At 42.4% G+C, this 24,799-nt stretch overlaps 1 protein-coding gene across 1 annotated transcript in view; it reads left to right on the forward strand.

Moving 5' to 3' along the window:
* Positions 1 to 24,469, forward strand: part of LOC132899221 (adhesion G-protein coupled receptor G5-like) — a 57,551-nt gene extending 33,082 nt beyond the window's left edge. The window contains exons 11-14 of the mRNA XM_060940947.1: positions 5,500 to 5,768; positions 20,721 to 20,826; positions 20,967 to 21,247; positions 24,093 to 24,469. Coding sequence (XP_060796930.1) covers positions 5,500 to 5,768; positions 20,721 to 20,826; positions 20,967 to 21,247; positions 24,093 to 24,193 — 757 coding nt within the window. The 3' untranslated portion in view covers positions 24,194 to 24,469. The remainder of the gene's footprint in view (positions 1 to 5,499; positions 5,769 to 20,720; positions 20,827 to 20,966; positions 21,248 to 24,092) is intronic.
* Positions 24,470 to 24,799: the final 330 nt, after the last annotated feature.

The raw sequence follows: 24,799 nt of genomic DNA on the forward strand, positions 1-24,799 counted from the left end.
TATAATGCATTACCACATTTTCGTATGTTATGAAAACCCTATAGGATAACAGGGCAGAGCCAGGAAAATGGGAAGGGGGAGTCAACCTAGTAAGGCCGAGGTTAAATGATATTGTCAGAGTTGCAGGTATATGCGTAGAACATAATTACAACTGATATATGATAATATTTATGAAAGTTGCATTGTCATATAATGCATTACCACATGACACACTACAGTGTAGTACATTGACCACAAAACACCTTATATCAATCAATTATTACTATTTTAGCAACTGCAATCTGAGCTCCTGCTCAGGACATTCAGTATACAGATAAGACAGTGAATACCCAGGTAAACTGAGGGAATGTAAGTGGCCACTTAAGACAGAGCTTAATGCCGAGATAACTATAAACAAAGACTGCAAGAGTTGCATGTCTATAATACAAAGCAATGGGGCTTTTCCACTACCAACGCGTCTGAGTTGGGCTGAGCCGTGCGGTGCTGAGTCGGGCTGAGTCAAGCTGAGTGGGGCTGTTGAGGTTGCATTTCGACTACAACCGCGCTGAACCGTGCTGGCTGGAAGTGGGTGGACACTAGGGCTGGGTATCACCAGATACCTCACGATACGATACTATGGCGATATTTTGCCCACGATAACGATATTATCACGGTACAGCGATTCTGCGATAATCGATATATTGCAAGAAATTTCAACCACATCACAATATCTGTGTCACTGAAGAAAATCAGAATTTATTGACCATTGTAAAATTACATTTCACATACATAACTACACACTCTTGCCAGACATATATTTGTCTCTATTCTACTGCTGGCAAAACCAAGAGTTGCTTCACTACAACATACAGAAAATTCCCATTTCTGTGCTAGTATTATCAACTTTTCTGTAAGCATGGACACATCAGTGCTGCTTAACAAGCAGAATCAAATTGTTTTATGAAAACTTAAAACTTGCACTGCAGACTGCACATACATTTCAGTGCTAACACTAATATCAATTTGTTCTTTGTAAACTTGAGAACATATACCTGAGAACATTTAACTTGTGCTTATTTTGCAGGAACAACACACTGTCTGAAACACATTGAAAAGTGCAGTGGGCATCTTAATTGGAGCATCTTAATCAGGGATGCAAACAGCGCGCCTTTTGGCGGATGGCGCCTTTTTCACGGCTGAATCGCGCAGATCCGATTTTTTTTTTTAGGGGGGGCGTTGGAGTGTCTGATTATAATTTCAAAGTAAATTCTGTATTAAAATTACTAAATAAGCAAATCAGTTACAGTCCATGAAACAGGAAGTGTAAGGATGAGGAAAAAACAGTTTAAATCGGGAAGCTGCGCACATTTGTGCAGCCTGAGCGGCAGGACTGCGCAAATGCGCGCAACTTCCCGATTTAAACTGTTTTTTCCTCATCCTTACACTTCCTGTTTCATGGACTGTAACGGATTTGCTTATTTAGTAATTTTAATACAGAATTTACTTTGAAATTATAATCAGACACTCCAACGCCCCCCCCCCTAAAAAAAAAATTCAGATCTGCGCGATTCAGCCGTGAAAAAGGCGCCATCCGCCAAAAGGCGCGCTGTTTGCATCACTGCTTAATTTAATTGGAGCGAAACAGGTTTTGCAAAGTGCATTCTCTTTGTCCGGCTCACTGTTTTTTTTTTTTTCTCCTTTCCTTTGGAATCCAAAGTGCCTCCAAACATCTGCCTTAAAGTTCGGTGGCGTCTCTAGATTTATGTTAACAGCCATGCTTGCCTGTTTTTTTTTTTCCTCACTGCAACCGCCGGGGAAAAAAGAGAAGACGAAGAGTGCCTTGCAGTGAGGTAGCGGCACAGCGACACCTCGCGGAGCGGAGGTGCGAAAGTCGTACTGGATTTACAACCCGTCTGAAACATGATTTTATTATTTGAAAAAATATCGATATTCAAATTTTGAGTATCGATATTGAATCGGAAGACAAAGTATCGCGATATATCGCCGTATCGATATTTTTGCACACCCCTAGTGGACACATTGGGTGGAGTTAGCGAAAGTGGGTGGACGTCATGTGATGTCATTAGGCGGCGCAAACAGTGACATCAGTGACCTTTTAAGTGGTAGTCTCACGACCCGGATAGTAAACAATAAACATAGAGGACATGGAGTCGTTAGTGTTGCTGGTCTTGGTGCTGTGGCTTGTTGTCACCAACAATGCCAACAGATACTGGCAAGAGCGTATAGATGATCATCTTCTGATCTTCTTCTTTGTCGTAATTCTTCTTCTTCCGAGTTTACGGTGTTTACAGATCCCAGCGTGCTCGCGGGGCGTGTGTGGGCATGTGAGGACACTCCTCCTCACCAATCAGTGCACAGGGGAGTGTCTCCTCACGCCCCTAGCCCCACTCGGCTCGGTTGGGCTCACTTCAGCCCCACTCCAAAACCGTGAGAGTTTTGGGTGCTGAGTAAGGCTGAAGTGAGCTCAGTCATGCTGCTCTGAGGTAGTCGAAACGCGAGCCGTGTTGGGCTGAAGTGAGCTGAAAAAGGGTAGTGGAAAAGGCCCATATGTAACTACAGTCTGAGCTCCTAAATCTAATAGACTGAGATAACAATACAATGAGTGTATTGTGTGAGTTGCATGTGAACAAGTCTTAGTTCCCAAGACTCAGGGGACTTCAAGCAGATTTTCTTCAGAGCCATTGCAAAAATCAACATCTCTCACAAACCTATCCAGCCGCTGTCATAAAAATCAAAGTGAGGTTCACCCTCAAAACGGCATGTGTACCATGTACATACACAGGATATAGTAAGTACATGGATACCCCATTAATGAGTATGAGCAGTAGCCAGACAGCCGACACGTGTGTGTATGCAATAAGCCTGCTGCAGCATCTTATCATTTTGGCTTGTGAATATGCATATTAATGATGCCATGAACATAAAAGGATGGTACACACCTTTTGCATGTAGTCTACATTGGAGTCTGGGAATACAGTATGTTATTATGTACCGGTAAATGCAGGAAGTTCCCGCGGCCTGTTAAAATCCAACAGGACTTATCCAGTTTGCTTTTCACTGCATTCGTGTCACAAGTGAAAAAACCTAAGCTAGGACCTATTATTAAATATAAATTAAAACCATAAACTCTTCAGCTCAATCCCACATAATGATTTATTTTGTTTAATTTTTTACCTTGTTAATTAAAAATGGCGGGCATACTGTATCTCGGATTCTGCAATACAATCAAGTCACAATTCCAAGTAACCATATATGAAAACTTTTTTTTTTTTGGACAGGGGTGGGTGTGCCCCCCAAATCCATGCCAGGATAAGACAGGCTGGGTTTCTGGCTGTGCTTTTAAATATTAAATATGTAAATAGTTTTGCTATGATTGGTTAACATCCGGCGGCACGGTGGTGTAGTGGTTAGCGCTGTCGCCTCACAGCAAGAAGGTCCTGGGTTCGAGCCCCGGGGCCGGCGAGGGCCCTTCTGTGTGGAGTTTTGCATGTTCTCCCCGTGTCCGCGTGGGTTTTCTCCGGGTGCTCCGGTTTCCCCCACAGTCCAAAGACATGCAGGTTAGGTTAACTGGTGACTCTAAATTGACCGTAGGTGTGAATGTGAGTGTGAATGGTTGTCTGTGTCTATGTGTCAGCCCTGTGATGACCTGGCGACTTGTCCAGGGTGTACCCCGCCTTTCGCCCGTAGTCAGCTGGGATAGGCTCCAGCTTGCCTGCGACCCTGTAGAAGGATAAAGCGGCTAGAGATAATGAGATGAGATGAGATGGTTAACATCCACACCCACTGAAGTGTTTTGCTACAGTCTTCATGTTGCTGTTTTTACGATGACATGTAGATGCTTGTGTACATATGAAACAAATATTTCCAAAACCTAGTATTTGCATAGCATTTACATAGCTTGTGTGCCCTATTACCAGAGGGCCAGCCCCCTCCCACACTGTAACCCTAGCTATGTAATAGGCGAGAGGCAGAGGGCTATAGAAACAGAGATTGGTGCTGCCCGATGTACCTTAAAGGAACAGTCCACCGTACTTCCCTAACGAAATATGCTCTTATCTGAATTGAGACGAGCTGCTCCGTACCTCTCCGAGCTTTGCGCGACCTCCCAGTCAGTCAGACGCAGTCAGACGCGCTGTCACTCCTGTTAGCAATGTAGCTAGGCTCAGTATGACCAATGGTATTTTTTGGGGCTGTAGTTAGATGCGACCAAACTCTTCCACGTTTTTCCTGTTTACATAGGTTTATATGACCAGTGATATGAAAAAATTTCAGTTACACAAATTGAAACGTAGCGATTTTCTATGCTATGGAAAGTCCGCACTATAATGACAGGTGTACTAACACCTTCTGTGCGCTTCGGCAGCGCATTGATACGGAGCTCAGATATCAATGCGCTGTCGAAGCGCGCAGAAGGTGTTAGCACGCCTGTCATTATAGTGCGGACTTTCCATAGCATAGAAAATCGCTACGTTTCAATTTGTGTAACTGAACTTTTTTCATATCACTGGTCATATAAACCTATGTAAACAGGAAAAACGCGGAAGAGTTTGGTCGCATCTAACTACAGCCCCAAAAAATACCATTGGCCATGCTGAGCCTAGCTACATTGCTAACAGTTGTGACAGCGCGTCTGACTGCGTCTGACTGACTGGGAGGTTGCGCAAAGCTCGGAGAGGTACGGAGCAGCTCGTCTCAATTCAGATAAAAGCATATTTCATTATGGAAGTACGGGGGACTGTTCCTTTAAGGGCCTAGTTAGTGCTTGGATGGGAGACTGCTTGAGAATACCAGGTGCTGGCAAAGGAAGGACTTTGACTTTTTGTGTGCCCTATGACATTGCTAACATTGAGTAAGCTACCTTCAAGTTAACATGAACTAACAGCTAACTGCCAAAAAGGACCCTTGGTAAAGGTAGTGCTTACAGGAGCTCACCTCAATGCATGGTGGCACAACAGGGAATTACTTATTTTTGCAATACTATGGTCAATTCAGATAATGTAGCTTAAAAGTTAATGCTGGCACCTTTCTGTTTTAGCCAGCATTAACTTTTTCAGCAGTTTGTGCTACAGTAGCTATTCTGTGGGATTGGACCATATGGGCTAGCCTTTGTGCCCTATGCGACTCAATGAGCCGGTTCGCCAGTTGTCCTTCTTCAGACCACTTTCAGTAGGTAGTAACCACTGCATACCGGGAACACCCCACAAGATGTGCCATTTTGGAGATGCTCAGACCTAGTCATCGAGCCATCACAATTTGGACCTTATCAAAGTCGATCAGATCCTTATGCTTGCCCATTTTTCCTGCTTTCAACAAATCACCTCCAAGAACTGACTGTTCTCTTGCTGTCTAATATATCCCACCCCTTTACAGGTGCCATTGCAATGAGATAATCAGTGTTATTCACTTGACCTGTCAGTGGTCAAAATGTTGTGGCTGATTAGTGTAAAATTAAACAGCATACAGAAATACTGCTCAAACATATTTACTCTGTTTTTACAGGAGCTCAAGTAGAGACAATTCCATCCGTATCCATGTGTCTTTGAGTGTAGCCAGTTTCCTCCTCAACACCAGCTTCTTGTTCATCGAATGGGGAGCCACTTGGTCTCAAGAAGGTGCATGTGTCTTAATAGCAGTGATACTACAGTACAGCCTCCTGTCCTGTTTCTCCTGGATGGCCAATGAAGCCATACATTTGTACTTGCTTCTAATCAAAGTGTTCAACACCTACATCAAGCACTACATGGTCAAGCTGTCACTGTTTGGATGGGGTGAGGAATCAGGCCATGTGGTCCACACTGCAAAACACACCACAGTATAAGCCCGATAATAATAATGTCTGTTTAATTAAAATTACAGTACACTTACACTCAAAGACCACTTTATTAGGTACACCTGGTCCTTCATGCAATTATCCAATCAGCCAATCATGTTGCAGCATTGCAATGCAGGCTCACTGAATCTGGAGAGTAGAAGCCTGGAAAAAGGCAGGCCATTTTTTTTTTCTAATGTTCAGTTCTTCGGTTTCAGAGAGTCTATGCCAAGTCAAGTCAAGTTTATTTTTATAGCGTTTGTAACAATATACATTGTCGCAAAGCAGCTTTACAGAATTGGAATTACTTTAAACATGAGCTAATTTTATCCCTAATCTATCCCCAATGAGCAAGCCTGTGGTGACGGTGGCAAGGAAAAATTCCCTCAGACGACATGAGGACGAAACCTCGAGAGGAACCAGACTCAAAAGGGAACCCATCCTCATTTGGGTGATAACAGACAACGTGATTATAACATTTGTAACAGTTTTAACTTGAAGTCAGTTTCGTTGATGTTATAACTCTTCATTGATGGAAACTTGAGTGCAAAACTGTTCATGACAACTGCAGTCCTAAAGTTAGCAAGTCAATTGTAGTCCTCAGCCACAAAAGCATTACTGTAAGTGTCCAGAACATCTTCCAAGTGTGACTTTCAACTGTCCATATGGGGCCATCCTCCACAGGAGCGATGTGATAAGACTCCAACCAGACATAGGGCATCAGGATGGATCAGGCAGGTCTGAGGAGCAGAAGAGGTTAGCATTTCAATCTCAGGATTGACTTGTAACTCAGAGGGACAGATGGGGGGAGAGAGAGAGAGAAAACACAGGTTGTTAGGTACTGTATGCCCAATGTCACCTGATAAGTAGGAACACTATACATTTTGTGCTGAGTGCAAGCAGGGACTCCAGCAAAACTAACTATGACAGCATAACTAAAAGGGGAGAGCCAGAAGGTAACACAGGCATAAGGGCACCCCGGGACATAAAGCAGCCAGCCACTACACCATCAACAAACTTAAGTAAGCAAGCGAGTGGGGTACTGACAGCATCCATACATCCCAGTTTACCAAAACACTATGTCTGAGGATCCTCCAGATCTACTCCTTTCCCTCATAAACACGATTAACAAAAGGCTTGACTAAACAGATATGTTTTCAGCCTAGACTTAAACGCTGAGACTGTGTTTGATTCCCGAACACTACTTGGAAGGCTGTTCCATAACTGTGGGGCTTTGTAAGAAAAGGCTCTGCCCTCTGATGTAGCCTTCACTATATGAGGTACCAGCAGATAGCCTGCACCTTTTGTTCTAAGTAGACGTGGCAGGTCATAAAGGGCCAGAAGTTCACTCAGGTACTGTGGCGCGAGACCATTCAGTGCTTTAAAGATCAGTAGTAGTATTTTATAAACAATACAAAATTTGATTGGGAGCCAATGCAGTGTGAATATGACAGGGGTGGTCATATTTTCTAGTTCTAGTAAGGACTCTTGCTGCTGCATTTTGAACTAACTGGAGCTTGTTTATGCACTTGTTTGAACATCCAGACAGTAAGGCATTACAATAATCCAACCTGGAGGTAACAAACACAGGAACTAGTTTTTCTGTGTCGTGCAGTGACATTAAATTTCTTATCTTAGCAATATTTCTGAGATGAAAGAAAGCTATCCAGGTAATGTTATCGATATGAGTTTCAAATGAAAGACTGGGGTCAATAATCACTCCGAGGTCTTTTACTGCTGCACATGAAGAAACAGAAAGGCCATCCAGAGTTACTATCTAATCAGAAAACTTACTTCTAGCTGCATGTGGTCCTAGTGCAAGTACTCCAGTTGTGTCAGAGTTAAGCAGAAGCAAGTTAATATGCATCCAGTATCTAATTTCCTTTACACATTCCTCAGTTTTATTAAGCTGATGTCTCTTGTCTGGTTTTGCAGAAACATACAACTGTGTGTCATCAGCATAACAATGGAAACTAATACCATGCTTACGAATATCATCACCCAGAGGTAACATATATAAAGAAAAAAAAAACAGTGGACCCAAGACAGAACCTTGTGGAACACCAAACTTTACCTCAGTATGTCTAGAAAAATCACCATTTACATCAACACACTGATAACGATCAGTAAAATAAGAGCTGAGCCAGGAGAGGGCCATTCCCTTAACTCCCACAACATTTTCTAGTCTATCCAGAAGAATGGAATGATCAATGGTATCAAATGCTGCACTAAGGTCAAGCAACACAAGCAGCGAGACACAGCCCTGATCAGACGCCAACAGTAGGTAATTTACTACTTTAACCAGAGCTGTCTCTGTGCTATGATGAGGTCTAAATCCTGACTGATACATTTCATGGATGTTATTCCTATGTAAATAGGAGCATAACTGCTGTGCCACAGCTTTTTCTAGGACCTTGGAGATAAAGGGGAGGTTTGATATTGGCCAATAATTGGACAGCTGACAGGGATCAAGGTCAGGTTTTTTAATCAGGGGTTTGATAACTGCAAGTTTAAAGGATTTGGGTACATAGCTAATTCTAAGGGAGGAATTTATTATTTTTAGAAACGGTTCAATTACTTCAGGTATTATCTGTTTGAATAGACATTTAGGCAGAGGTGTCAAGTAACGAAGTACAAATACTTCATTATTTTACTTAAGTAGAAATTTTGGTACTTTCTACTTTACTGGAGTAATAATTTTTCAACCTACTTTTTATCTCTACTCGTTACATTTTCAAGCATTTACTTTTACTTCGTTATGTTTATAATAGTCTCGTTACTTGCATTTCATTCGGCTTGACACTTGCGACACTTTAAAAGGAAAAAATATCAAATCCAGATCATTTGCATCACACAAAAAAAACAAACAACCCAATCAAGATAATTCGCGCCATTAAATTTGATTGTGGTTGGATGAGGAATATAATCAAAATGTCATTACGACACCCTATTGGTCTGTCTAAAGTGCCACTCAGGGCGCTCCAAGCACACAGCAATCAGAGCTCTGACTTCGACACCGTTAGTAAATTGTGGGCTCTTGTTCGTTTGTCAGGAGTGGAATCCCCCCCCCCCGAACCATATGCGGCATTCTCTTTTCTGAGTCAGGTTAAGTTTACAAACGCAGTTATGGTATCTTGGTGGGTGTTAGTGAGTAAAGTGACAGGTCTTAGCTTAGTAAACATCACATTAACTTGCAGTGTGTCGGCATTCCAGCGGCCGCCCTTTCTCTCCTCGCCTGTGTTCAGCCTCGTGTGACCCTTCACTAGCAGACAATGGTTTAGAAATAAGGCACACAGGAACTCAAACAGTGCTGAGAGAGTACAACTTCATTAAAGAATAGGTTTAAAAAGTATAAAATTTTAATCTTTAATATTCTCTTTTTATTATAAAAACACCAATAATTTGGTTGGTCAACACAAGACACATGCAACTTGGCTTAGAGTACAGGGATAATAAAAATTAAAAAAAAAAACACAAAGAAGGGTAGAAATCCTCACTCACTGGTTACACACCCTTATTAATTAAATTCACACCAGTCCATTAATTCACAGCAACATGACCCAAAGTCAGATAAGAAAAGTACACACCAAGAGGATTCAAACCACTGCACACGGTATATCACTCGTTAGAACACAACAAACTCAGTGAGGATTCTCCCAAAACAAAACAAATAAGCAAAGCAAATTCTATGCTCCCTGACCCCAGAGTAGTATAGAGCAGCTGCATATACCAAGGCTAGATGGGCACTCAGTAAAATTTCTAACCAAGAAAACAACAAAAATATAAAACAAATAAAAGCAAAACAGTGACAACGTTCTGCCACCACTGTACACCATCCTGAAACACACATTGATACAATGAATACAAAAGAACGTGTCCTGAATGTACTAAATGTTAAGTTTTTTTCTTCAGGCTCGTGGCCTACCTGCGCTAGGGTGGCGTCGTGCCAATTAGCTTACTCCAACTCCCGGCCCAACTTCCCCGCTGGTACGGCTTGCATCTACAACGCAGTTCAATTTTGACAAGGTTTACTGCCTAACACAAACAATATCGTACTGAGACAGCATCGATGTGCGTGAAGGTGTAAGTGTGTGTGTGGTGTGCGCATGCATACCTGACCACACAAACCACACCGCATACGTCTTGTTGACTTCTCTCAGATTCCAGCTATACCCAAACAATTACGGTCATCAGTCCCGCATTCACCAACCCAGGTCTTACAAAACCCTTAATCAAATTACATAGCCTACTCACCAACAACCATGCACATTGAAGGCTAGTAATTTCGCCTCACTGTTGGAGTGATATTTCGAAGCTTCAAAAGTTTCACTCATAGTGTAACTGCAGACTTCTGGACCTCACCAGCCAACTTAACGATGGTGCCCTGGCGAATGCTACAACTCTTCATCTTCTTCTTCTTTAGGTTTTATGGCGGTTGGCAAACTAACGTTAATGGTGCATTACCGCCACCAGCTGGACTGGGGTATGAATCTGAAGTCTAACCCTAACAAGGAAATACAAAATAATATGAGGAAAAAGAAAAAAAAAATTTGTTCTTCTAAATTCTATGAAACAGTCCTGTGTTCTTCAGGAATCTAAAAACAAAATTTAAACAAACCTCTCCAGTACTCCTTTGTAAAATATCTTGCAAATTAAATTGAATCTTTTCTCTCGCTAACTGTTCTATTAAACTTTGCCTGTTTTCCTGGTACCTTGGGCATTGTATAAAAACATGATCTACAGTTTCTGGATAACCACAGTAAACACAGTTACCATCAGCATGTTTCTGTATTTGATGTAGATTACTATTCAAACTGGTATGTCCAAATCTCATCCTTGAAAATACATTCTCCTCTCTCCTGCTCCTGCTCGTAGGCCTAAGTACTCCTACTTTTTTGTGAATGTTATAAAACTGTCTGCCAGTCAGCCCATCCTCCCACAACGTTTGCCACTCTCCTTTTACTTTGCGTTTCACCATACTTTTCACTTCTGCTTTACTGACGTTTACTGCCATATCTATGCTTGGATGTTCAGTCGCTTTTTTTGCACACTTGTCAGCCATTTCATTCCCTAAGACTCCTATATGAGCTGGCACCCACACAAAGGTAATGCCAACCCCTGACTTCATTAGATTACTTGCAAGAAGTACAATTTCCAGGACAATATCTTGCCTGGTTTCTGATTGTCCAGTTTTGATGGTGATCAGCGCTGAACTGGAGTCTGACGCCACCACTACCTTCCTTGGTCTTTTCTCCTCAACCCACTGTAAAGCCAGCCACACAGCTATCAATTCTCCTGAGTATACTGCCAGGTCATCAGTGATTCTTTTCCCTTCTACATGTTTCAATGTAGGAATGACATATCCCACCCCAACTCTACTATCTGTTTGTTTCGATGCATCTGTGAATATTTTCAGACAATCCTCATACCTCTCCATTAGATAACTCTGCACCCAGTATTTGTCAAAATCATCTTGGTTCTTATTTTCCAGTATACCCAAGTCAACATCAAGTTCTTCAAAAGTCCATGGCGGAACAGCAGGAAGTGGTATTGCGGGACTTAATTTTAGTTCTGAGAATGCTACAACTCATGTACTGCAAACCGCTAATGAGACCAAACGATACTTTGGGACCCAACGCGAGATTTCAAAGGCTCTCTATGAGCGTCAAAATAAAAGTCTCCCACTTACAGCTACTCCATTCTGCCGGTTACACCCACCCCCCCCCTTAAAAAGTCACTGTCCCGGTGACATACACGAAGACTGCTGCCATGGTCTAAAATAGCACCCTACAGATCTACTGGACGCCGGATGAGTTGCAACCCCAATGGACCCTAATGGTTGGGCCACTGGGCGAGGGAGATTGTAGGGGTTGGGATGGACGCCTGCAGTCGTTCGGGTTGACCGTCTGAGGATTGCTGACGACTGGGATGACCGAGTCGTTAGTCCCCTATCCAGAGGGCCTGTTTCAGTTGGTCGGGTGGCCTCATGCTGCGTACATCCCCACCCCACATTGTTCTCACCAATGTGGGGTGAGGTTGCTGCCGAGCTTCTCTCTGGTGGTCTTCCTCTCTCGGACGTGACAGCGTTTGTACCAGGGGGACTAGTAGTCTGGCCCGGCTGTGGAGGTTTTGCTGCTCGTATGGCGATCTGCCCCGCCGCATTGCCCACTGGCCCTCGTCCTCGCCCTGGTCACTGCTATCGTCTTGGTTAGAACACTCTTGAGCTTCCGGGAGCTCCTGTTCCGAAAGAGCGGCCAAGCTCTGGGGAAGGGTCTGTCCCGGAACTACTCTCAATTCGCTCCTGTGCATGTTCTTTGCTGGGCCTTGGCCATCCATTGGGAGAATTGTGTAGACACGGCCAACATCATCCAGACACTTCATCACCTTGTATTGGGTGCTATCCCAGATGTCTTGGATCTTATTCCGGCCGGGGGCATGTCGCTTCCGGTAGACCAGGGTGCCCACAGGAAGTATCGGAGCCACCCCGGTTTGTTGCTGCTGGGTACGTTGCGCCGCTGCGTGTTTGAGCTGTTTCTCCGCACTGGCAAACGCGAACTGGAGGAATTCTTGTTGATCCTGCACCCATTTGCTGACAGAACCTTCTCCACAGCTTTCCTCTGCTGTTCCCAGGAGCGCATCTATTGGCAGCTGGGGCTTATGTCCGAACATCAACTCAAAGGGTGAATAGCCTGTTGACTGGTGCACAGTAGTATTGTACGCGAACAATAGTCACGGGAGGTGTTGTGGCCATCTCCTCTTCTTTAGTATCACAGGAGTATGCACGGGCCCGAGGAGCACCAACATGTTCACCTTCTTCCACCCATCGGATGGCTTCACTACGGATGGCTAGAAAGGAAGCATTAGAATTAAGTCGCAATGATCGTTTTAGTTCTCTTCGAAGCATGCTATCTCTAACGTGTTCTATGAATTGGTCCCATACCAGATGGTCACTATTAGCAATAGCTGTGGGACTTCTACGTTTAATAACCTCCATTAAAGACAGCAATGCATGTGAGAATTCTCTTAACGACTCCCCCTCCAACTGTCTCCTTTGAAAAAACTGTTTCTGTAATCCAATATATGACTGTGAACAGCCGTATAGTTCTAGCAAGATGTCAAAGATTCGGTTATAGTCTTTTCTATCTGCCACAGGGCGGAATTTGATTTCAGTTTTTGCTTCACCATCTAGATGGTCATAAACAAACAATGCTTGTTCTGAGGGAGGCATGTGGCAACTTTCCAAGGACCTGCACATCTCCTCAACCCAATCTTCAATTGTCAACCCGTCTGAGGAGTTGCCTGAAAACCTAGGGCATTTCCTCTCCCTTGGTATAAATACATATCGGTCTGAACCAGGATTACGAGTGTCAGTTAAGTTACTGGGGCCAGCCTGCTGTGATGAATTACTAGCAGATTCTGACCTAGAAGTAGCACTAGCTTCAGAGGCTCTCAGCCGATCATTGTCAGCCTGAAGTTGTTGCACACGTTCAGTCAAAAGTCTTAGTTGTTCTTCCATATTAACTGGGTCAGACATGGTTACCAAGCCAGTTATTCACCCACTAAACTTGCAGGCAGTCCTCCTCCAGTCTTCCTTAATAGCGCTGCTCTTCAGTCAATAGCCACTGTTTTGCTTAATACAAACTAACAGAACGGAACAAAAACACTGAGTGCCACCAATATGCAAAGACTGTAAGCCAACTGTAGGTGCCCGTTGTCCTATCTCAGCACAGAAGAATAGCCGACTACGCCATTTGTGACCCTTCACTAGCAGACAACGGTTTAGAAATAAGGCACACAGGAACTCAAACAGTGCTGAGAGAGTACAACTTCTTTATTAAAGAATAGGTTTAAAAGTATAAAATTTTAATCTTTAATATTCTCTTTTTCTTATAAAAACGCCAATAATTTGGTTGGTCAACACAAGACACATGCAACTTGGCTTAGAGTACAGGGATTAAAAAAAAAAAATCACAAAGAAGGGTAGAAATCCTCACTCACTGGTTACACACCCTTATTAATTAAATTCACACCAGTCCATTAATTCACAGCAACATGACCCAAAGTCAGATAAGAAACGTACACACTTAAGAGGATTCAAACCACTGCACACGGTATATCACTCTTGTTAGAACACAAACTCAGTGAGGATTCTCCCAAAACAAAACAAATAAGCAAAGCAAATTCTATGCTCCCTGACCCCAGAGTAGTATAGAGCAGCTGCATATACCAAGGCTAGATGGGCACTCAGTAAAATTTCTAACCAAGAAAACTGGCACTATCCAAGAAAACAACAAAATAATAAAAATATAAAAACAAAAAAGCAAAACAGTGACTATTAACGTTCTGCCACCACTGTACACCGTCCTGAAACACACATTGATACAATGAATACAAAAGAATGTGTCATGAATGTATTAAATGTTAAGTTTTTTTCTTCAGGCTCGTGGCCTACCTGCGCTAGGGTGGCGTCGTGCCAATTAGTTTACTCCAACTCCCGGCCCAACTTCCCCGCTGGTACGGCTTGCATCTACAACGCAGTTCAATTTTGGCAAGGTTTACTGCCTAACAAACAATATCGTACTGACACAGCATCGATGTGCGTGAAGGTGCAAGTGTGTGTGTGGTGTGCGCATGCATACCTGACCACACAAACCACCGAGAGCACACCGCATACGTCTTGTTGACTTCTCTCAGATTCCAGCTATGGAGCACTTGCGTGTGACGTCACAGCCGATCCAGATTGTGACAGACGCCATCGTGTCGGTCAAACGCCATATTCCGCCTTCTACTTCTGGTTCTACTTCTGCTTTTACTTCTACCTTTTCTTCTGGAAAACCCTACTATATACAATTCTACTACAATGGCTGCGGCTACAAGCTCTCCCTACCTGTGCACGTTTTTTGTTTTTTGTGGGTATTTTTGCGTGTTGTTCGTCTGTACCGGACTTCAATATCCACTACAACCGTATGGACTTACTGGATATTGGTTTCCAGCAGAAAATGACGGTTTGTAGCGATTTCCATCGCATGCACAACATTCCGGATGAGAAAAAAAAAAACATTCCGGACGAAATAGCGAGACCAGCGGGGTCTCCGTGGATTGTTATCGGAAGCAAAGCGAAGGAGGCGGTGCCAGGAGCCGAAGCAAAAGCGAGGCTGCAGAGCCGGCCTGTTGACTAAGCTCAGAAAACAGCCATTCAAATCTCCACTGCCAAGCCTCTACCTCTCCAACGCCAGGTAAACAAGACGGACGATTTGGAATTACCTTATTCTATTCTATAATCGGCTGGTCAGTGCTATACTTAATACTTAAGTGACTTACCCATCCAATGAGTATTCTTGTTTACAAGATGCCACATCTGAGTCGCTGACAAATCCTGAATTTCTGTAGAGATAACTGTCCAGAGATTTATAAGCACGCAGTGCTTCACCACTGAACAGCGAGGGAAAGTTAATGAGGTAATTATACACGTCCGGGTATTCCGCTGGCAGTTCAAAATCCGGTCGTGAAAACTCCGTCCGGTAAGCCATAAGGGTCACAAATCTGTAGATCGTTTATTTTAGACATATATCTAGTTATCTGTTCATTAGAAAAATGAGCCGTGTAGTCCGTTGGTTGAAATTGATCCATTCTGTACATGAGTGCAGCAGTATTCAGCGGTGTTTTTGACCGACAAGATGGCGGTTGTGTACTTTCCGGTCACGTGACTGCAAGATCTCTATACCAAAACAATTACGGTCATCAGTCCCGCATTCACCAACCCAGGTCTTACAAAACCCTTAATCAAATTACATAGCCTACTCACTAACAACCATGCACATTGAAGGCTAGTAATTTCGCCTCACTGTTGGAGTGATATTTTGAAGCTTCAAAAGTTTCACTCATAGTGTAACTGCATACTTCTAGACCTCACCAGCCAACTTGACGATGGTGCCCTGGCGAATGCTACAACTCGTGTACTGCAAACCGCTAATGAGACCAAACGATACTTTGGGACCCAACGCGAGATTTCAAAGGCTCTCTATGAGCGTCGAAATAAAAGTCTCCCACTTACAGCTACTCCATTCTGCCGGTTACACTCGCATTGCTGGAACACAAACATTCTGTTGACTTCTCTCGGTGAGCCAGTAACTAGTAGGGATGAGAAAGTGTTTTTCTTGCATTTTAACTGGAACCTGCTGCCTCTACTGCACGTCCCATATGAAAAAGAAAAAAACTGCAATTTATTGATAACTTACTTCTGAGGTATGAAGTTTTACACCATTACAACACTTACAGACAACAAGTCATTATTACTTGTGCTCCATGAAACACATTTTAATGGGTCAGGAGAATGTACTGTATGTGGACTTCTAGGCTGTGCCTTTGTCCTTAATAGCATTTTTTCCTCTTTCATTACTTTTACTTTTGTACTTTAAAGTAGTTTAGAAATCAGTATACTTTTTACTTTTACTTGAGTAAAAAAGCTTCAGTTGATACTTTTACTTCATGAAAAGTATTTCTAAACCATAGTATCTATACTTCTACTTGAGTAATAAATGGTAATACTTTTGACACCTCTGCATGTAGGTAAGAGATCTAGTACACAAGATCTGTCCCTCTGAGTTACATGTTGGTCCTGGGATCGAGATGCTGACCTCTTCTGCTCCTCGGACCTGCCTGATCCATCCTGGTGCCCTGTGTCTGGTTGGAGTCTCATTGCATCACTCCTGTGGAGGATGGCCCCATGAGGACAGTTGAAAGTCACACTTGGAGGACGCTCTGGACTCTTACAGTAATGCTTTTATGGCTGAGGACTACAGTTGACTTGCTAAGTTTAGGACTGCAGTTGTCATGAACAGTTTTGCACTCAAGTTTCCATCAATGAAGAGTTTATAACATCAACAAAACTGACTTCTTGTTAAAACTGTTAATATTATAGTCATGCTGTCTGTTGTTGCCCAAATGAGGATGGGTTCCCTTTTGAGTCTGGTTCCTCTCGAGGTTTCTTCCTCATGTTGTCTGAGGGAGTTTTTCCTTGCCACCGTCGCCACAGGCTTGCTCATTGGGGATAGATTAGGGATAAAATTAGCTCATGTTTTAAGTCGTTCAAATTGGGTAAAGCTGCTTTGCGACAATGTTTATTGTTAAAAGCGCTATACAAATAAACTTGACGACTTGATTTTGATGCAGAGATTAATGAAAGTAATTTGATTTCTCTAAGGGGAGTAAAACATTCTAATTGCTGATCTGATACAGTTATATTGTTAACTACAGGATCACTTAAACTGTCTGACCTTAAATTAGTAGTTTGAATTTTTTGTCGGATATTTTCAATTTTGTCATTAAAAAAATTCATGAAGTCATTGCTACTACATACTGCAGGTGTGTATGTGTCTATAGTGGTCTTTTTTCCTGGTTAATTTTGCTACAGTATTAAACAGGAATCTAGGATTATTTTTGTTATCTTCTGTTAGGGAGGAGAGATATGTTGATCTAGCAGCACAAAGAGCTCTTCTACACTTCAGGAAGCTTTCCTTCCAAGCTAATTTGAATGCAACCAATTTTGTTTGACGCCATTTATGTTCCAATTTTTGAGTGGTCTGTTTTAAAGTGCGAGTGTCATCGTTATACCAGGGTGCTAATTTTTTTCTCTCTGATCATTTTCCTTTTAAGAGGAGCTACATTATCTAAATATGTAGTGGAAGTTCATTATGTCTGACTGTTTAAGTATTTTTAAGTTCGTTTCTTAGACAAGGATTTTGAGATCGTTACCTTGTTGACAGTTTCAGCGTGAAACTTCCGCCTTCCTCAGAACTGTCAGGACAGTTCTGAGGAAGGTGGAAGTTTCACGCTGAAACTGTCAACAAGGTAACGATCTCAAAATCCTTGTCTAAGAAACGAACTTAAAAATACATTATCTAAAGTATAGTGGAATGTTGACTCTAAACATCCAGTTGCCTGATCAAGTTCTGCGTGGGCTGACAGTGACCCAATCAAAGTTGATAACTCTGGGAGATCATTTATAAAACTCTGTGCAGTAGTTGACATGAATGTACATTTAATACAGTAGCGTGGTGAGGGGCATATATTATTACTCAGACATATTTTAAATGAGGTGAGATAATGATCTGAGATAATTAAGACTGTGGAAGTGTGATTCTATTTTCTATGTTTAACCCGAATGTTAGCATTAGATTGAGGGTGTGACCACCATTATGGGTCAGTCCTATGACACTCTGATTAATCCCTACTGAATCTAAAATGGACACAAACGCTGTTTTCAAAGGGTCTTCTGGGTTATTGAAGTGAATATTAAAATCTCAGACAACTAAAGCTTTGTCTAAGGAAATAACCAGATCTGAGATAAAATCTGCAAATTCAGAAAGAAACTCAGAATATGGCCCCGGGGGCCTGTAAATAATAAGTAATGGAATTAACTGGGTAGACTTATTTTTTTGAGGCTGCATACATTATATGAGTATGAAGAACTTCAAATGTATTAAATTTATAACCAGGTTTGTGTGTTACACCTAGATAATCTTTATAAATAACCGCGATGCCTCCTCCTCTGCCAGTTAGACGAGGTTGGTGTATATAACTGTATACTAGCTTCATTTAATGCTATATATTAATTTGGCTTAATCCATGTTTCTGTTAAACACAGTACATTAAACTCCTGATCAGTAATGAGTTCATTAACCATTAGCGCTTTAGATGTAAGAGATCTAATATTTAATAGCCCCACCTTTAGATCAAAGGTGTTGGCAGCGGCTGTACAGTCAGTATGATCTAATTTTATATTGATTAGGTTACTCGAACAAACTCTCTGAGTATTTCTACTTTTTTGTTTAGCTCGGGGAACAGACACAGTCTCGATGTAGTGGACCCTGAGTGATGACTCAGATGACTTAGATTACTACTAAACCGACTGTGCAGCTAGCAGACAGTCGGTTTAGCCTGTTCGTCTGCTCCCTGGCCTTAGCTCTGGATTGTCAGAAGTTAACTAGACCTGTTCTGAGACTATGACCTATGCTGCAAGAAATGACAGCAGCACCTTCCCAACAGGCCAGCAGTGTCCTCAAAATTAGTCCAATTATCTATAAAGCCCACACTGTTTTCAGAGCACCACCTGGACAACCAGCAGTTCAGCTACCATAACCTGCTGTAAGCTATATTGCCACACCGCATTGGGATGGGGCCAGAGCATACTACAGCATCGGACATCGCCTTCGCTAATTTAAACACCTCTACAAAGTTACTCTTAGTAACCTCAGACTGATGAAGGCATATATCATTAGCTCCTACATGGATAACTATCTTTGAGAACCTGCGCTTGCCTAGGACCCTAAGATTACCTGCTATGTCCAGCACCCTGGCTCCCAGTATACACCTGACTAAAGCTGCTGGTGCCTCTAAAAGCCTAGCTAATTTCACATACCGTATGATAGAGTCCCCTATAACTAGAGCTCTTTCAGGTTTCTCAGCGGGTGCATCACTAAGGAGAGCAAACCTGTTCAACACGTGAAGCAGAGAGGAGTGGTGCTCCCATGGGTGAGCCTCAGCAGTAGCTTTGGCTCTATGCTTATGCCACCAAGTCGTCACCCATTCACCCCGCTGTGAGGGCTCTAATGCCAGAGTTGGCATTACTATGCCCACTGTAGTCTCACATTCCTGTTCGTGCTTAATAGGAGAAGGCTCTGGGGCAGCACAGTGGTGTAGTGGTCAGCACTGTTGCCTCGCAGCAAGAAGGTTCTGGGTTCGAGCCCAGCGGCCGACGGGAGCCTTTCTGTGTGGAGTTTGCATGTTCTCCCATTGTTTGCGTGGGTTTCCTCTGGGTGCTCCAGTTTTCCCCACAGTTCAAAGATGTGGGGCAGGCATGGCCTGAGGTTGGGCTGAAGTGCCCTTGAGCAAGAGCACCTAACCCCCAACTGCTCCCTAGGTGCTGTAGCATAGCTGCCTACTGCTCTGGGTATGTGTGTGTGTACCCACTGCTAACTTGTGTGTGTTTACTGCTTCAGATGGGTTAAATGCAGAGGTTAAATTTCACTGTGTGCTTGAGTGTGCATGTGAGTGTACGTTGTTAAGTACAGGTAGTCGTTGACTTACGACCTATGCGACTTATGACCGATCGACTTTACGACCGTCTGGTTATGACTGGCAAGTGTTTCCCAGCTGAGCTAGCCCCAGCTCCAGGCACATGCGCAGTCTCTCTCGCACTCCCTCATGCACTCCATCATACAGCTTCTGCCCCAGCTCCAGGCACATGCGCAGTCTCTCTCGCGCTCCCTTGCACACTCCGTCATACAGTTTCCGCCCCAGCTCCTGGTTTATGAAACGAGCAAATGTTCCCGCCAGCCCGAGCACTGCAACAGCTGATGATGACTTAGACGACCCAAAGCCAAGCACCAGTGATGCCAGCAGTCACTAAATTTTGTATTTTGCTATGTTTTACATTTGTATTTTGGTATGTTTCAAACTAAAATGTTTTCTGTTTTTCACACCTGTATTTCGTATTTTTTGTTTTGCACATATTAAACGAATTGTACTGTACGCAATGTAGTATGCAGTGTTTGACTTAAACCAAATAATGAGCCAAGGTAATGAAATAAGAAAATGTTGATTAAATAAGACTTTATGATTACAATATCATTACACATCACAATATACTTACATTCATTTAACATAGGCCGACTTACGACCAGATCGGTTTATGACCGGTCAGTCGTAACCAAACGCAGTCATAAGTCGACGACTACCTGTATTCTGCTATTGCTATTGAAGCTCTTGATCTGTTTCTGCATGATTTTATGGATTGTACTGCTGCGACATGATTGGCTGATTGGATAATTGAACGAATGTTCAGGTGTACAGGTATTCCTATTAAAGTGGTCAATTCTGGGGTTTTTTTTTGTTTGTTTTGTTTTCCCAGGAGTGCCTGCTGTCCTTGTCGGAGGAAGTCTGTGTGTGTTTGGTAGTAAACCATTTTATGGCACCACACAAATACAATTATCTGACACAAAAGAAACAACAAAGTTGTAAGTAAACATTTTAAAAAAAGTTTCTTGCAGTTTGTAGCACAAAATGGATACATCTACATGGATGCATAATAATAAACTTGTAATAAATGTCTACTTTTGTTGTCTGATCCACAACATGTGCTATTTGTACTACACAGCTGCTGGATTACTGACCCTCACTTTCTGTATGGCATGAACATCACCTACTTCTGCTTAATATTCCTGTTCAACACATGCATTCTGGTGATAGTGACATATCAGATATTTAAGCTACGATGCTTGAACATCAAAGGCAAGACACTTCCATCACATACAGACACTTGCACTGTCCTGGGCCTGACCTTCCTGCTGGGAATGACATGGGGTTTGGCTTTCTTCAGCTCAGGATACACAAACTACCCCATTCTTTACCTCTTCTGTATCTTCAACTCGCTGCAAGGTACTGATATTTTACTAGGATCTCTAAAAACAATATCCTATAAGCATTACTTTTATTGATTTATATTTCTTATTTCTTATATTAAGCCTTTCATGCATTAATTTTTGGGACTTTTTATTGCTTGAAATCATGTGGTATATGAGAGAAAAGGATAAAACATTATGTCTAGGGGAAAAGGCAATAGCAATTTAAAAAATGATTATCTTATAACATTTGAATTTTTTCAGCGGTGTTTAGTCGAGTTTGGCTGTCACACACAGATGAGGCAGACACAGCATATAAATGCAATTCAGTTCTTTTACTCAAGGCAGACAGGACCAAAACAGCACTCAAAAGGCAAAATCCAGAGACGGGCAATGTCAGGCAATTAACAAACAACACTGATGAGAATGACAAAAGGGTCAAAATCATGATAGCAGTCATAGAATAAAGAGCAAGCTTGGCACGAATCGACTAACAGTACTGAGCGCATTGTTTTGTAAAGTGTGTGTGAGTGAAGACTCAGTATAGTCTCTGGTGTGGTGTGTGATGAGAGGCAGGTGGACATAATCAGTACGAAGGTGAGCTGAAACGTGTGAAGGGTGCGTTTGTGTCAGGCCATGCTTGTAGGTTGTGTGTGCATGTGTGTGTGTGTGTGTGTGTGTGTGTTAGTTATATATATATATATATATATATATATATATATATATATATATCTGCCTTGGTGTTTGTCCTGTTTTGTTGCATTACAACTGGAATTAAAAATGAATTTTTGGGGGGTTAGCACCATTTGATTTATACAACATGCCTACCACTTTAAAGGTGCAAATTGTTTGGGGTTTTTTTGTGACACAAACAATAATTATGATGAAAAAACAGAAATCTGGAGTGTGCATAGGTATTCCCCCCCAAGTCAATACTTTGTAGAGCCACCTTTTGCTGCAATTACAGCTGCAAGTCTCTTGGCGTATGTCTCTATGAGCTTAGCACATCTAGCCACTGGGATTTTTGCCCATTCCTCAAGGCAAAACTGCTCCAACTCCTTCAAGTTAGTTGGATTGAGTTGGTGTACAACAATCTTCAAGTTATACCACAGATTCTCAATTGGATTGAGGTCTGGCCCTTGACTAGGCCATTCCAAGACATTTAAATGTTTCCGTTTAAACCACTCCAGTGTAGTTTTAGCAGTAGGTTTAGGGTCATTGTCCTGCTGGAATGTGAACCTTCATCCCAGTCTCAAACCTCTGGCTGACTCAAACAGGTTTACTCCAGAATTGCCCTGTATTTTGTGCCATCCATCTTTCTTTCAGCCCTGACCAGCTTTCCTGTCCCTGCAGATGAAAAATATCCCACAGCATGATGCTGCTACCACCATGCTTCACTGTAGGAATGGTGTTCTCAGGGTGTTGGGTTTGTGCCACACGTGGCATTCCCCATGATGGCCAAAAAGATCAATTTTAGTCTCATCTGACCAGAGAATCTTTTCCCATGTGTTTGGGGAGTCTGCCACATGCTGTTGGGCAAACTCCAAATGTGTTTTCTTAAGCAGTGGACTTTTTTCTGGGCACTCTTCCATAAAGCCCTGCTCTGTGGAGTGTATGGCTTAAATTGGTCCTATGGACCGATACTCCCATCTCTGCTGTGGATCTCTGCAGCTCCATCAGTGTTATCTTTGGTGTCTTTGTTGCATCTCTGATTAATGCCCTCCTTGCCTGGTCTGTGAGTTTTGGTGGGTGGCCTTCTCTTGTCAGGCTTGTAGTGGTGCCATATTCTTTCCATTTTGCTATAATGGATTTAATGGTGGGGTGGCACGGTGGTGTGGGTGTTAGCACTGTTGCCTCACAGCAAGAAGGTCCTGGGTTTGAGCCCAGCTGCTGACGAGGGCCTTTCTGTGTGGAGTTTGCATGTTCTCCCTGTGTCTGTGTGGGTTTCCTCTGGGTGCTCCAGTTTCCACCACAGTCCTAAGACATGCAGGTTAGGCTTATTGGTGGCTCTAAATTGACTGTAGGTGTGAGTGTGAATGGTTGTTTGTCTCTATGTGTCAGCCTGTCAGATGACCTGGCGACTTGTCCAGGGTGTACCGTGCCTCTTGCCCATAGTCAGCTGGGATAGGCTCCAGCTTGCCTGCGACCCTGCACAGGATAAGTGGCTACAGATAATGGATGGATGGATTTAATGGTGCTCCATGGGATATTTTTTAGAACCCAGTCCTGATCCATAACTTCCCCACAACTTTGTCTCTGATCTGTTTGGAGTGCTCCTTGGTTTTCATGTTGCTTGCTTAGTAGTGTTGCAAAGTCAGGGTCCTTCCAGAACAGGTTGATTTATACAGACATCATGTGACAGATCATATGGCACTTTGATTGAATTTTTATGGAATTAGTTTCTTAGTGTGATGCCTGTAATAAAATATCTGTTTGTCTCCTCACTCCCCCTTCTAGACATCTATGAATTAACACAACCTGAATAGGTTTTGTGCAAACTGGGATGTCTGTAATCTACTCAGCATAAAACAATTTTTTTTTCTGCAAGTAGCTTGCTATAGCTTTATTCTACCAGAGACTGTGAAATTTCCAAATCAGCAGCTTTCAGCTTAGGATTGTATTTCTATATGAGCATCAAGAGCCAACCAATAAATATACTGAATTCTTTCCACAGTGGTGCTAATCACAAAAAAATGAGCTGAAAAGAAAACTGATTAGATAGCAAGAACACAACCTACCAGTAAAAAGAAGGGTTTTAGAGAGTACACACTGGATGGACAGAAGCCACAGAATCTGTTATGTGACATTTTTAGGAAACCATCAATGGGTAACTGAGTTCAATGAGGGTATATGATGTTAATTTTTATCTTGTTGATGTGCAGGGTTGTTTCTCTTCCTGTGGTTCTACGGTACAATGAAGAAGAACAGGAGTCTGGAGGCAAAAACTTCAACTGTGTCCGAGCCAGCCAGTTCTACCCAGTAAATGCCTATGAAAGCAGCTTTACCCAGTGATTAGATATTACATGTCATTTCGTGGTGATGTGGTTATACATAATATACTAATAGATATCAATACAACACAATGCCAGAACTGTTGGTCTTTAGATTATATAACTGATTTGAAACACGCTTCATCACCTCAATCTGTGTAACCCAGTACGAATTTCATAATCAGTTGCTCAGTTCCCTCTTTTCCACTGTGAGCTGATGAGATTCTTATTGTCAACACTATGTACTGTAAGTAAATGACACACATTGTTTTGGATATAATGATCCAGTACATTTTATATTTATTCATTCTCCATCATCTCTACTTTCAACTACACTGATCTGATCTGATGTTTTGGGTTTACATATAAAGTATCCTTATCCTTAAATTAATGTAAACTTTATATATGTTTATACAGCTCTCTTATACTCTAATAAAGTGACGCTGTCATATTATAATGATTTGAATCCTGATTCTTTGAGATAATATCACAGCATCCGCTGCTGGCCATACTGGACATTAACTTCACTTGTGGATATGGATGCACTGTAAAAAAAGAATAGTTAAGAATACTTGAAATTTCAAGGCAACTGTCTGCAT

Source organism: Neoarius graeffei, chromosome 15, assembly GCF_027579695.1.
Source record: "Neoarius graeffei isolate fNeoGra1 chromosome 15, fNeoGra1.pri, whole genome shotgun sequence".
NCBI lineage: Eukaryota > Metazoa > Chordata > Actinopteri > Siluriformes > Ariidae > Neoarius > Neoarius graeffei.